This window comes from Somniosus microcephalus, chromosome 2 (assembly GCF_052327205.1).
Source record: "Somniosus microcephalus isolate GS21.2 chromosome 2, FLI_Smic_1.0, whole genome shotgun sequence".
Classification (NCBI taxonomy): domain Eukaryota; kingdom Metazoa; phylum Chordata; class Chondrichthyes; order Squaliformes; family Somniosidae; genus Somniosus; species Somniosus microcephalus.
The window spans coordinates 315,450,050-315,465,904 of NC_140988.1; the positions used below are offsets into that span (position 1 = coordinate 315,450,050).

A 15,855-nucleotide genomic window follows, 5' to 3' on the forward strand; every position below is an offset into this window, starting at 1 on the left:
GGGCCAAATGGCCTACTCCTGCTCCTATTTCTTATGTTCAGCCTCCCCTCTCCAGTTCTCCAGATTGTCAACCAGAGATTCCTCACCAGGGCTGACGTCCTCCCAGCCTTCCAGATTGCAAACCAACCCCCTGCCTCCACCCACCCAGCCAACTAGAGCTTCCTCCTCTCCTCCGCCGCACTGCCCCCCCCACTGCCGCCCTTCCGATTGCCATTAAGATTGGTAAGACCTTTGCGTCCCCGGCCTTGACAGATTCTTTGGGCATTCTTCCACTTGCACCCTCCCCGCCTCCTCATAAATATCGTAGCCATGATCTGTAGCTTTAGTTATCCTATCTCAAAAATGATATAGATGCAATAATGGAGTTCAGAGAAGAGTGACCAGAAAAAATCCAGACCTTAAGGGACTAAGTTATAAAGAAAGACTCAAAGGACTACACTTAATTTTTGTTGGGAAAAGGATGTATTCATCTAGCTTCCTGTTAAATGCATTTATGCAATTCACCTCAACTACTTTATGTGATAGAAAGCTCCACACTCTAACCACTCTCTGGGTAAAGAAGTTTCTCCTGAATTCTTTATTGGATTTATTAGGTGACTATCTTATAGTTATGACCCCAAGATTTGGTCTCCCCACAAGTGGAATCATCTCTGCATCTACTCTACTGAACCCGTTCATAATTTTAAAGACCTCCATTAGGTCAGCCCTCAGCCTTCTCTTTCCTAGAGAAAAGAGAACCAGCCTGTTCAGTCTTTTCTGATAATTCAACCTCTCAGTTCTGGTATAATCCTTGTAAATTCCTTTTGTACCTTTTCCAATGCCTCTATCATTTTTAAAATCCGGAGACCAGATTTGTGCACCGTACTCGAAGTGTGGTCTAACCAAGGTTCTATACAAGTTTAACATAACCAAAGTTCCCTCTAAGCTGCGCGGCCACGCAGCAATGGGAAAGGTCCCGCACAGGCCGCTCACTGGCTTCACCATTGTTAATTTGCACGCATGTGCGGAAATTTAAAGGGACCGCGCTCGAAAAAAAAACAGACCGCGCAGAACAAAGTGCAGCTTACAGGGAACGCTGAACATAACCCTTCTACTTTTCAATTCTATTGGTCTAGAAAGCAACCACAGTGCTTTGTTTGCATTTTTATGCCCTTGTTAAACCGGTGTTGCTACTTTTAATGATTTATGAATCTGTACCCCTATATAAACCTTTTCTCCTCTACCCCATTTAGACCCTTATTTCTCAAGGAGTATGCGGCCTCCTTATACCCACTACCAAAATGCACCTCACACTTATCTATATTGAAATTAATTTGCCATTTACACACACATTTTGCAAGTTTATTCACACCTTATATTTTGTCCCAGTCTTCCTCGGTATTAATTATAATCCCTAATTTGGCATCATCCACAGATTTTGAAATTGTATTTCCGAATCACCAGTCCAAATTATTTATGTAAATGGTGAGTAACAGTGGTCCCAGCACTGAACCCTATGGAACACCACTTCCCTCCTTCCGTCAGTCTGAATAAATGACTTTAACCCCTGCTCTCTGCTTTGCAGCCAGCTTGCTATCCATTCTGCTGCTTGCCCACAGCTCCGCATGCTCTGATCCTAGTCATGAGTCTACTATGCGATACCTTATCAAAGACCTTTTAAAAATCCAAGTACAGGTAGACTATCCCTTATCCGCACTTCCGAAAACCGAAAGTTTTTTCGCGGAGCGCAAGTCGTGCGCACGACATGACCCGAGTGGCGCAAAACATGACCCGACGCGGCCGATGCTTGACCCACGCAGGTGTGAGGCGTCAGTTGTGTCTCAGCGCTGTCACACGTGCGCCTGCTGCTCTCTTTGATATTTGTTGTTTTTTGCGATTTGTGAAAATGTTAAAAAGAGCTGCAGATGCCCCTATGGGTAACAGTGAGAAGCAGAGAAGGAAGCATCTCTCATTATCGATATCGCAGTAAGTGGAGTTATTGCAGAAGCTTGATCGTGGCGTGTCTGTGCGACGTCTTACTGAAGAATATGGTGTGGGAACTACCACCGTAAATGAGTTAAAGAAACAGAAAGACAAGTTGTTGAAGTTTTACACTGACAGTGATGACCATAAACTAATGAAAAGTAGCAAAACATTGCATAGGGCAAAAAATGAAGATCTTGACCGTGTGCTGATTGAGTGGATTCGACAACGAAGAGGTGAACGTGTGCCACTGACTGGTTTGATGGTCATGAAACAAGCTAGAATATACCATGAAGAACTGAACATTGAAGTTGAGTGTGAATATTCAGAAGGTTGGCTGCATAAATTTAAGAAGCGGCATGGTATAAAATATCTGAAAATATGTGGTGAAAAAGCTTCTGCTGATCATGAAGCAGCTGAAAATTACATAGATGAATTTGCCAAAATAATATCTGATGAAAACCTCGGTCCTGAACAAATTTACAGTGCTGATGAAACAGCTCTGTTCTGGCGCTACGTTCCTAGAAAAACATTAACGACGGCTGATGAGAGTGCACCAGCAGGTTTTAAGGACGCTAAGGACAGGTTGACTGTTCTTGGGTGTGCCAATGCTGCAGGCACACACAAGTTAAAGTTGGTAGTGATTGGAAAAAGCCAACATCCGAGATGTTTGAAAGGTGTATGCAATTTACCTGTGCATTATTATGTGAGCAAGAAAGCATGGGTAACCAGAGGAATATTTTCTCACTGGTTCAATAACCACTTCATACCAGTGACACGAGCTCATTGCAGGCAAGTTGGACTGGAAGAAAACTGCAAAATTTTATTGTTCCTGGGCAACTGCTCCGCACATCCCCCTCCTGAACTTCTTGTGAAAAGTTATGTTTTCGGCATTAACTTTCCCCTAAATGTGACATCTTTAATACAGCCTTGTGACCAAGGAATTTTACGCTCCATGAAGAGCAAGTATAAAGACGTTTTTTGAACTGTATGCTTGATGCAATCAACAGAGGCATAGGAATCCAAAGCTTCCTGAAAGAGTTCAATGTTAAGGATGCCATTTACGCAGTTGCTAATGCTTGGAACGATGTTGATAAACCAACATTAATAAATGCTTGGCACAGACTTTGGCCTACAACGATGTTTGATGAAGATGGACCTGCAGATGAAGATTTTGAAGGATTTCCTGTCAGTCAGGAGAAGATGATATCAAACCTCCTTACTTACGCCAAAGGTTTATCATCCAAAAGTGTAAATAAGTTAGAGGGAGCTGACATCGAAGAAGTGCTGAACATTGACAATGATGCACCTGTTGTGCATTCGTTGAGTGATGGGGAAATTGCTGAAATGGTGTTAAATAAAGACAAGCATGAGGACAGTAGTGATGATGATGATGACATTGTGAACACAGGTGAAAAAATCTCCATAGACGATATGGTGACAATGTGTGATCAGTTAATTGCTGGCCTTGAACAACGTGCATTTATCAGTGAGCAAGAGATTATGCAAGTTTACTCAATTAAAGAGAGACTGCTTAGACAGAAACCAATGTTAATGAGACAGATGACACTGGAAGAAATCTTTAAAAAGGCCGTCTGTCGTAGTGCTGCTTCATCACTTGAGAATCCTGTTCCTGGCCCATCTTCAGATGTCCGACTCCAACCTGATGACGACGATGACAACACTGATGTACCCTCTTCTCCAAGATCCTCAAGCCAGATGTAATGTACCTTTACTGCATGTATATGTACAGGTATTTAGCTTAGTTTGTACCTGTATATGTTTGAAGTTTTACTGAATGTTTTCCTTACAAATAAACTGCACTAGAGTATTTATGGTCTACATTTCTCTCACTATTTAATTTACCAAATTATTACTGTACAAATAAACTGTAATACTATTTATAGTCTTTATTTATCCCACTCAGTGTGAATATTCATAAGGTTCGCTGCAGAAATATTAATGTGTTTGCTTACGGGGTGCTGCCCCGTAATACCCTTCCGAAATCCGAAAAATTCCAAATTCCAAAACACAGCTGGTCCCAAGGTTTTCGGATAAGGGATAGTCTACCTGTATATTCTGCTTCGTAATGATAGGAGGAGCCAACTTTGAAGGATTAAAAAGTGATGTCACTATGAATGCTTGGCCACCACAAGTCAATTATCCCTGTCGTAACTTTTCTGACACCTCCTGCGTAAAACCCAAAAGGTCAGAAGGGTCGCGAGGCCCTGCTTTCACAGTCTGTATTCATACTGAAAATCAAGAACAAGCGAGCTTTTGCCTTTCTGCTCCACAGGAGGTTTCTGTCCTCCCTGAGCTCACCTTAATTCCCATCCAAGTCACACACCATCCTGACTTGGAAATATATCACCGTTCCTTCATTGTCGCTGGGTCAAACTCGTGGAACTCCCTCCCTAACAGCATTATGGCAGTATCTTTGCCACATGGACTGCAGTGGTTCAAGGCGGTGGCTCACCACTACCTTCTCAAGGGCAATTACGGATGGGCAATAAAGTGCTGGCCTTGCCAGTGACTCCCACATCCCAGGAATGAATTTAAAAAATATATATTACATCTACTACATTACCCTTATCTACACTCTGTTACTTCTTTGAAGAATTCAAAAAGGTTGGTCAAGCATGACCATCCATTTTGAAATCCATTTTGACTATTCTTTAAAAAACATCTAGAAACTGAAAAGTTAATAGAGTAGAGTCCATTATAGAAACATAGAAAATAGGAGCAGGAGTAGGCCATTTTGGCCCTTCAAGCCTGTTCCGCCATTTAATGAGATCATGGCTGATCATCCAAATTCAGTACCCTGTCCCTGCTTTCTCCCCATATCCCTTGATCCCTTTGGCCTTAAGAAATATATCTAACTCCTTCTTGAATATATTTAATGAATTGGCCTCAACTGCCTTCTGTGGTAGAGAATTCCACAGGTTCACCACTCTCTGGGTGAAGAAATTCCTCCTCATCTCAGTTCTAAATGGCTTACCCCTTATCCTTAGACTGTGACCCCTGGTTCTGGACTCCCCCGCCATCGGGAACATCCTTCCTGCATCTAGTCTGTCTAGTCCTGTTAGAATTTTATAAGTTTCAATGAGATCCTCTCTCATTCTTCTAAATTCTAGCGAATATAAGCCTAATCAACCCAATCTCTCTTCAGATGTCATTCCTGCCATCCCAGGTATCAGTCTGGTGAATCTTCGCTGCACTCCCTCCATGGCAAGAACATCCTTCCTCAGATAAGGCGACCAAAACTGCACACAATACTCAAGGTGTGGTCTCACCAAGGCCCTGTGCAACTGCAGCAAGACATCCTTGCTCCTGTACTTGAATCCTCTCGCTATGAAGGGCAAAATACCATTTGCCTTCTTAACCGCCTGCTGCACCTGCATGCTTACCTTCAGCGACTGGTGCACAAGGACAGCCAGGTCTCGTTGCACTTCCCCTTTTTCCAATCTATTGCCGTTCAGATAATAATCTGTCTTTCTGTTTTTGCCACCAAAGTGGATAACCTCGCATTTATCCACATTATACTGCATCTGCCCAATCACCCAACCTGTCCAAATCATACTGGAGTTTCTCTGCATCCTCCTCACAGCACACACGCCCACCCCCAGCTTTGTGTCGTCTGCAAACTTGGAGATATTACATCTAATTCCCTCGTCTAGGTCATTAACATATATTGTGAATAACTGGGGTCCTAGCACTGATCCCTTCGGTACCCCACAAGTCACTGCCTGCCACTCGGAAAAAGACCTGTTTATTCCAACTCTTTGCTTCCTGTCTGCCAACCAGTTCTCTATCCAAGTCAGTACCTTACCCCCAATCCCATGTGCTTTAACATTGCACGCCAATCTCTTATGCGGGACCTTATCGAAAGCCTTCTGAAAGTCCAAATACACCACATCCACTGGTTCTCCCTTATCTATTCTACCAGTTACATCCTCAAAAAATTCCAGTAGATTAGTCAAGCACGATTTACCTTTTGTAAATCCATGTTGACTTTGTCCGATCCTGTCACTGTTTCCCAAGTGCTCTGCTATTACATCTTTTATAATGTACTCTAACATTGTCCCCATTACCAATGTCAGGCTTACCGGTCTATAATTCCCCATTTTCTCTCTATCACCTTTTTTAAATAGTGGGGTTACATTAGCTACCCTCCAATCCATGGGAACTATTCCAGATTCTATAGAATTTTGGAAGATGACCAGCAATGCATCTACTATTTCTAGGGCCATTTCCTTAAGTACCCTAGGATGTAGATTATCAGGCCCTGGGGATTTATCGGCCTTCAATACCGTCAATTTCCCTAACACCATTTCCCTACAAATACTGATTTCATTCAATTCATCCCTCTCATTGGACCCTATGTTCCCTGACATCTCTGGAAGGTTATTTGTGTCATCCTTTTTGAAGACAGAACCAAAGTATGTATTTAATCGGTCTGCCATTTCTTTGTTCCTCATTATAAATTCCCCTGATTCTGACTGCAAGGGACCTATGCTTGATTTCACCAATCTTTTTCTCTTCACATATCTATAGAAGCTTTTACGGTCAGTTTTTATGTTCCCTGCAAACTTACTCTCATTCTATTTTCCCCCCTCTTAAGTAATCCCTTTGTCCTCCTTTGCTGAATCCTAAACTGCTCCCAATCCTGAGGTTTGCTGCTTTTTCTGGCCAATTTATATGTCCTCTCCTTGGATCTTATGCTATCCCTAATTTCCCTTGTTAGCCATGGTTGAGTCACCTTTTTTGTTTTATTTTTATGCCAAACAGGGATGAACAAATTCTGTAGTTCATCCATGCGATCTTTAAATATTTGCCATTGCCTATCCACCATCATCCCTTTAAGAAACGTTCCCCAATCCATCCTAGCCAACTCATGCCTCATACCATCGTAGTTTCCTTTATTGAAATTCAGGACCCTAGTCTGAGTCAACTACTTCACTCTCCATCTTAATGAAGAATTCTATCATATTATGATCGCTCCTCCCCAAGGGGCCTCGCAGAACAAGATTGCTAATGAATCCTCTCTCATTACATAATACCCAGTCTAAGATGGCCTGATCTCTGGTTGGTTCCTCGACATATTGGTCCAGGAAACCATCCCGTATACACTCTAGGAATTCCTCCTCTACAGTATTGTTAATAATTTGGTTAGCCCAATCTATATGTAGATTAAAGTCACCCATGATAACTGCTGTGCTCTTATTGCACGCGTCTCTAATTTCCCATTTAATGCCATCTCCAACCTCAGCATTACAGTTTGGGGGTCTGTATATAACTCCCACTAACGTTTTCTGCCCCATGGTATTTCTCAGCTCTACCCATACAGATTCCACATCATCAGAGCTAACATCCTTCCTTACTATTGTGTTAATCTCCTTTTTAACCAGCAATTCTACCCCACCTCCTTTTCCTTTTTGCCTGTCCTTCCTGAATATTGAATACCCCTGGATGTTGAATTCCCAGCCTTGGTCACCCTGGAGCCATGTCTCCATAATTCCAATTATATCATATCCATTTACATCTATTTGCGCAGCTAATTCATCCACCTTATTATGAATGCTCCTTGCATTAAGACACAAAGGGGGAAAAATTCAGTATTGCCCCGTTTGGGGCGCCATTAGCGGGCGTGTGCAAAGTTTAGTGCATGGCGCTAATTATCGCCTCCGACGGCAAACTTGGCTTTTATCGCCCCTGGAGGTGATTGGAGCGCTCAATCAGACGCTTCATACCTGTCTTAAGGCGCAAAGGCCGAGGAGCGAGGCGCTACCTCAGAGCGAGGCGCTACCTCAGAGCGCTGGCGAAGCTCATGTGATGTCAGTCAGCAATGGAACACAGACACACTGGCGCTGGCCAGTTCTTAAAGGGGAGGTCTGACGAAAGGTCATCGCCCTGAAACGTTAACTCTGTTTCTCTCTTCACAGATGCTGCTTGACCTGCTGAGTTTCTGCAGCATTTTTTTGTTTTTATCTTAAAGGGGAGGGTTGATTTTGCACTCCATCCACATCCTGCTCATTGCAGCCTTGAATCTCGGACTGGTGAGACCTGTATCTCAAATCTGCTGGAAAGAGCAATGGAGAGACCCAGGGAAAGAGCTCAGAGTGCAGCCCCCACAGTCTCTTCTAAATAGATACAAGGGCAAATCAAAATGAACCTGCAAAGTGCTGCTCAGTATGCAAAACTCCTCACACAGTGTTGAATCTCTCCAGAAGTCTCTCTCTCTCTCTCTCAGAATGCGTGGTGCAAAAATGTCACCAACAAAAAAAAGGCAGGAAGCGGTTGCCTTTAAATAGCGCTCCCCCAGTCCCTTCCTGAATGCAAAACGCTCCCCTCAACCCGTCGTTGCTAGCGGCAGGCGGTAAGGCAGGGGGCGCCACTCAATATCTGGTCCGGGGCGTTGCGCACTCGGCTGACGTCACGATCTGCCGGCGCTGGAGATCGTGGCGGTAGTGTTTAGCGCTGCCGCAAAATGCCTAGTTAATTTCGCGAGCGGCGCAACCATCGCCGCATTCGGGCGCTAGTTGCTTTGCGCCCCATTAGCGCCCTCTTAAGGCGCTAATGGGAGGCGCAAACAACTGAATTTTTCCCCCAAAGCCTTCAGGCTATTTTTTTTTTAAACACTCTTAGTCCTTTTAGCATTATTATTTGCTGTAGCCCTGTTTGATTTACACCCTTGATTTCTCTGCCTTGCACTTTTGCTTTTCTCCTTCCTGTCTTTTGTTTCCATCCTTGCTTCCCTTTCCTCTGTCTCCCTGCACAGGTTCCCAACCCCCTGCCATTTTAGTTTAAACTCTCCCCAACAGCACTAGCAAACACTCCCCCTAATACATCGGTCCCAGTCCCGCCCAGGTGCAAACCGTCCAGTTTGTACTGGTCCCACCTCCCCCAGAACCGGTTCCAATGTCCCAGGAATTTGAATCCCTCCCCCTTGCACCATTCCTCTAGCCACGTATTCATCTGAAATATCCTTCTATTTCTACTCTGACTAGCATGTCGCACTGGTAGCAATCCTGAGATTACTACCTTTGAGGTCCTATTTTTTTTCTACCACCTACCACCTTCTTATATTCTTATTAGGAAGAACAGCCTTTATAAAATAGATCACCTCAAAATATTTTGCAGAGAACTGAATTACAGGAAAGTGAGGGCCTCTTATTTTTAGAAAGAAGTTTCTAAGTTTATTTAGTCTCAATAACAGCACAATTGTAGTATTATATCTGACATGTTTCAGCAATGAGCTTCCTAAGGACAAAAGTAGACATCTGCAAGTTTTGTGAAAAAAGTAATTACATTGCTCAAGAGGTCACAGCCTGTTTAATTATTTGTCAATTGCCTGAAGTATTCCAATGTAAAAATCCAGATTCCACAAAAATAATAGTGAATAGCAAAAATGAATTTAAAATCTTACCTTCTTGTCTTTATCTTCTTCTAGTTTCAAGGAATCTTTAATCCGCTTTTGCAATTCTTCAATAGCTTGCTGCAGGTCATGGACCCTGATGCGAAGCCTCTTGATTTCTTGCTCCTTGACCACAACCTGAGCCTGAGCTGTGTCACAGCCACTTTTTGCTAGCAGGTTGTCTTTCCTTGCCTGTGCAGCTTCTGCAGATATCTTTTCTTGTTCTTTCAATAAATCATTTATTTTAACAGTCAATCGATTTGACTCTGCTTCTAATGAAACTTTTAACTTCTCATACTCTGATTTTGGAACCATCGCCTCTTGAACAGCAGCCTTTTCTGTAGCCAGATTTCCTTGCAATATGTTCAGCTCTATTTCTTTCTGCTCAAGTCCTTGCTCCATCTGGCGTATTTTGCCATCAAAAGTCTTTATAGTATTTTCAAGAGACGTTATAATTTGGTTATGTTCAGAGAGAGATACAGAATTCTGCTTTTGAACCTCAAGGTCCCTCTGCATCTTTGTATTGTCTTGCTCAGCTCCCTTAAGCTTCATCTCCATTTCTGACAGTTTTTCTTTCAATTCATCTACTGACTCATTTAGAACTTGTACTAGTTGTTCATGTTGCTCTTTATGGATATAGTTTGAATTAACATGCTCAGATGTCACTTCAGCCTTTTTATTCTTCAACTCTTTTAACTCACTTTTTGCTTCATTATACCGCTTTGTCATTTCAGTTACTTGATTATTTAGCTCATCTATTGTTTTGTTCAGTGCTGCCAGCATCTCTTGGAAGTCATTTTCCTTTTCTTGAGATGATGCCTGATGGTTCAGCTTTTCTTCTAACTTTTTAATTTCCTCTTGTGCTTCCTTATATTTCTCAATTAGCAGCACCTTCTCTTGATTGATATTTTCAATAAGTAAGCTTTGAGATTTTTTTAAGTCCTCACAATCTTCCTCAGACAAACACTTGGACAAGATTTTATCTTTTATCTCTAGGAGTTCCTCTATTTCTCTAATGCTATTATTAGCCCTCTCTTCCTCTTCCAAAGCTCTTTTAAGCCTTTGCTTCAGTTCTTCTATCTCATCTTCATAGGACTGTGTCAGCTCTTCCAAATTTGGTAAAGACAGATGTTCTTCCCTGAAACACAAATCTTGTTGTACCTGTGCCCGCAGACTTGAAAGTTCCTTCAGTGCCTCATCATACTTGCTCTGTGTGTCTTGAAGCTTTTGTTCGAGACAATAACCATTCTCATTAATTTCTCCTAATGTCTGCATGCTTTCCTCCGAGAATTCAGCCAACAATTCCATCGCCAATGCATGCTGAGTTGCTTGCTCATGCAAATCCTTTACCTCTGTATTATTGCTACTGTTTTCAAAAATCTCTGTTTGTAGTGAACTATTTGACATGTTTGAAGACATCGCTGCTCTTAGGTTTGTAATTTCAGCTTCAGCATTTTTATACAATTCCCTTAGCTGGATGTAATCAGCTTCGAGAATACAATGGGAATCAGCTGAATTAAGATTTAGGTCAAATGATGTTTCTAGATTCTGTCTTGATTGCTCATCCTGTGATAATATGCTCGTTACTTTGTCCTGCAATTCCTTTCCCTGTAATTGAAAATCAAATTCACAATTAAACAGTAAGATGATTAAAGAGCCACCGGTTTCACAAAAATGTCTTTGGCAAACCTTGTTTTGGGAAGGTGAAGCGCCACTTGCAATTTTTGTCTTTATTACACACAAATGATATGTTGCCTTTCATTGCGATTTACAGCTTTTTCCCAAGAGTTTGCAAATTTAAAAACACTTTTCATGAAGTTGGTGCATTTTTAAATAGAAGATTGTTTAATGACTGCTACCAGCGCGTCCCTGTTTGCAACAGTAAGTACTGTGCACGTTATATAGCCACTGCTTCATCTCTCGTGGATCAGCTCCTGGACAAACATATTTAAAACTCATCTTTCTGCCTGTAACAATCTCTGGTTCACTCTTACTATTTTGTTGCATCTTTCATCTTCTGTCTTCCACTTTATTCCCTTTCTGTATGGCTCCTATGCCTTTTCTCACATTAGTGTCTGTACCAATTAACGTCACCTCTTTCCCATTCACTCTTTCTGTAAGGATCTCCCCTCTTTTCTGCATCTCCCAATCTCTCTGCACAACTCTTATTTATGTTGTTTTATCAATTACTCAATTTCTTTCTCATACCTTTTTTAAAAGCAGCAAAATGGATGCCAACATGTACCAGTTCAGAGATGGCAATTAGGATCAGGCAGAGGGAGGCTATTAGAACACATGAAAGAGATGAAATGGGAGTCTAGGACTAGGGCTAAGGCAGGGGAGGAAGGGATGGTGGGCTTTTAAGAACATAAGAAATAGGAGCAGGAGTAGGCCAATCGGCCCCTCGAGCCTGCTCCGCCATTCAATAAGATCATGGCTGATCTGATCCTAACCGCCAATCCACTATCACAGAACAATCTCCTGAATCTAACAGAATTAGACACACGAAATAGGAGCAGGATCAGGCTACACGGCCCCTGGGCCCGCTCCGCTACCCACAGGGCCATGACCGATCCGAACCTAGACTCATGTCCAAATTCCTGCCCGCTCCCCGTAACCCTTAATTCCCTTTACTTCTAGGAAACTGTCTATTTCTGTTTTAAATTTATGTAATGATGTAGCTTCTACAGCTTTTTGGGGCAGCATATTCCATGGACCTACCACCCTCTGAGTGAAGTAGTTCCTCCTCATCTCAGTTTTGAAAGAGCAGCCCCTTATTCTAAGACTATGCCCCCTAGTTCTAGTTTCACCCATCATCGGGAACATCTTCCCCGCATCCACCCGATCCAACCCCTTCACAATCTTATATGTTTCAATAAGATCGCCTCTCATTCTTCTGAACTCCAATGAGTAGAGTCCCAATCTACTCAACCTCTCCTCATATGTCCATCCCCTCATCCCCGGGATTAACCGAGTGAACCTTCTTTGTACTGACTCGAGAGCAAGTATGTCTTTTCTTAAGTATGGACACCAGAACTGTATGCAGTATTCCAGGTGCGGTCTCACCAATACCTTGTACAACTGAAGCAATACCTCCCTATTTTTATATTCTATCCCCCTAGCAATGAAAGCCAACATTCCATTGGCCTTCTTAATCACTTGCTGCACCTGCATACTAACCTTTTGAGTTTCGTGCACCAGGACCCCCAGATCCCTTTGTACTTCAATACTTTCCAGTTTCTTGCCATTAAGATAATAACTTGCTCTACGATTTTTCCTGCCAAAGTGCATAACCTCACACTTTCCAGTATTGTATTCCATCTGCCAAATCTCTGCCCACTTACTTAGCCTGTCGATGTCCCCTTGCAGGTTTTTTATGTCCTCCTCACTCACTACTTTCCCTCCCATCTTAGTATCATCTGCAAACTTTGATATGTTACACTCGGTCCCCTCCTCCAAATCGTTAATATAGATTGTAAAGAGTTGGGGACCCAGCACTGACCCCTGCGGAACACCACTAGTTACTGATTGCCAGTCTGAGAATGAACCATTTATCCCAACTCTCTGCCTTCTGTTAGATAGCCAATCCTCTATCCATGCCAGAATATTACCCCCAATCCCGTGATTTTTTATCTTAAGCAATAATCTTTTGTGTGGCACCTTGTCAAATGCCTTTTGGAAGTCTAAATACACTACGTCCACTGGTTCCCCTTTATCCACCCTATATGTTACTTCCTCAAAGAACTCCAGCAAATTTGTCAAACATGACTTCCCCTTCATAAAACCATGCTGACTTTGTCCTATTAAATTATGATTATCCAAATGTCCTGTTACTGTCTCCTTAATAATGGACTCCAAAATTTTACCTACCACAGATGTTAGGCTAACCGGTCTATAGTTTCCAGCCTTTTGTCTACTGCCCTTTTTAAATAAGGGTGTTACATTAGCAGTTTTCCAGTCTGCCGGGACCTTTGCCGAGTCCAGGGAGTTTTGGAAAATTATTACCAATGCATCCACAATCCCTACCGCCACTTCCCTCAAGACCCTAGGATGTAAGCCATCAGGTCCAGGTGATTTATCCGCCTTGAGTCCCATTATTTTACCGAGTACCACTTCCTTAGTGATTTTGATCGTGTTTAGCTCCTCCCCCCCTTTAGCCCCCTGTTTGTCCAGTGTTGGGATATTCTTAGTGTCTTCTACTGTAAAGACTGATATAAAATATTCATTCAATGTTTTTGCCACCTCCATATTTCCCACCATTAATTTCCCGGTCTCATCCTCTAAGGGACCAACATTTACTTGGTATGAAAGAGGAAGCAGGGCCTGGGAGTGAGATGGAGGATGGAGTGCGGCAAGAGTGTAAACTGCGAGTGGAACTTGATAGCACTTATAGGGGATGGGCCCGAGGCTTGGGAACACTGGGGGGGTGTAGGGAACCATCAGAGAACTCTGGGGAGGGGGCTGATTGCTGTTTGTGAGGTCATTGAATTGTGTGCATGCAGGCTCCTGAGTCGGGCACATGCAAAAGCATGTCAACATGAAGAGGTTCTCCGAGGAAGCAGCCAGCTGCAGGGTAAGATCCAAGAAGAAAGCAATAGGTTAACTCGAGGTGCTCAAAAGACAGCTGATTTGGGGGTGGGGGGGGAATTGAAGGTGGTACTGACAAATGTGACAGTAAGTTTATGGGTAAGCGTTGTGTTTTCTTTTCAGAATTATTGATTTATTTCATGTGTTTATTATATTAATGAGTTTACTATGTTATCCAAACTTAATCTTTTACAATGTATGGTGGGGCAGGGAGGGAAGTAATATAGAGAGAATGGTGATCCCCGATTTGATTGGCTGCTTTTCAAAGAGTGCACATTTTGAGCCAATCAGCATGCTTCACACCCTATGGAAATGCACCAAACACACAACTTTTAGTTTATAAATATATAATACAAAATTGTGTCTATTGTCTTAAATAGGCTTATATCTGAGCTTTATGATTGGATCGGATAAGCTCATATTTGAGCTTTATCATTGGTTCAGTGTTTCAACTGTTTGAATTGGTTAAGAAAATAGCATTCTCCAAGATGCAGTCACCATGTCCTTTTCCTGATTTAGTCAGCCCAGAAAATGCATTTCAAACTCCACTATTACCTCAGCAAAGACAAAAAGCTAAGTCCTAACTTAACTTCCTATCTTCTCCTGGCCCGGCATCCCTCAATATCAGCGTTCCCCACACTTCCCGCAGACCTCGAATCTTACATACCCTTGCTTTCTACTCTGCCTTGGTTTCGCCCGGTTGTTTGCTCCAGGGCCTCTGCATCCAGTACAATATTCCTGGCTTCAACCTTGGCCCATGAGTGATATGACAAGAGATGCACTCAGAGTATATTAAACATATTACATAATATTTCTATGTTGCACAATTTCTCTTGCCATAAATATCGATGATACAAAATCAGATTTTAACTTATTTGAAGTAACAATTATTTGCTGAGGAAGCAGAGGATGCTTCACATTTTTGAAGGTACAGATATCAGTATTAGAAATGTAAAGGAGTTCAACTATTGAGAAATAAATAGTAAAGAATCACAGATTATCCAAAATACCTGTAGTATATCCCACAGCTCTTTATTTTGCACTGCAAGAGAAGCAATTTGGGATTGCAATGCCATTATCTGGTCTGGTTCTTCAACAGATTTCTCCATTTCTTTACTTCCACTACCTAAAAGGAAATTAAATCAGAAATTTTACAAACTTGAGCATCTAAAATTAGATCTTTGGTACATTTAAAATGTGGAATTAATGTTAGCTTAATGTTGTTAAATTAAATACTTAAAATTCATTCGCATACATAAATGTGAACTGTAGTTAGTAAATAATGGCCCGGAAATACGGGTCTCCACTGGTGAGTATGTGCTGGGTACTCACCCGTAGGCCCGGTGGAAGTGCCGGTTTCCTGCATGCACTGCGCATGCGCGGGAAACCGGCACTTCCGTTCCTCTGAACGAAGGGGTTCAGAGGTCGAATGCGTGCGCGGGGGAGGCTGCGCGTGCGCTTCAAACTTAGGTTTTTTTTTAATTACAGGTTTCTCCGGGAACGTAAGCCTGCAGAATTTAGAAATGTAAAAAGCAGGTGCAAGGCCTGCTTTTTACAAGGTAAGTGGTGAATTAATTAAAATTAAAACATTTTTTCCCACAGGTTTATTATTTTTAAATACTTTAAAGCAAGGTAAGTTTATTTTTAGCCCCGTTAGAATATAAAATTATTTTTTTCAAAAATTTAAATTATTGTTTAAAATAGTTATTCATGTAATTTATAGTTTATTTAAAAAATGTGATTAAAAAAAATTTTATTTGAAGGTTTAGTGCTATTTTGGGGCTGTAGTATTTAAAAGTCTTGACAGCACTTCCTGTCAGACTTATGAATGGAGCATTCCCTGCTCCGATTGGCTGCCCATGGCCCACGTGATCCCAGGGGATGCAACAAAC

General features: G+C 42.1%; 1 protein-coding gene across 1 annotated transcript in view; it reads right to left on the bottom strand.

The window, feature by feature from the left end:
• rai14 (retinoic acid induced 14) overlaps positions 1-15,855 on the bottom strand; it is a 227,263-nt gene that overhangs the window by 35,473 nt on the left and 175,935 nt on the right. The window contains exons 12-13 of the mRNA XM_085966328.1: positions 14,974-15,089; positions 9,389-10,984 (exon numbers count right to left, since the gene is read on the bottom strand). Coding sequence (XP_085822454.1) covers positions 9,389-10,984; positions 14,974-15,089 — 1,712 coding nt within the window. The remainder of the gene's footprint in view (positions 1-9,388; positions 10,985-14,973; positions 15,090-15,855) is intronic.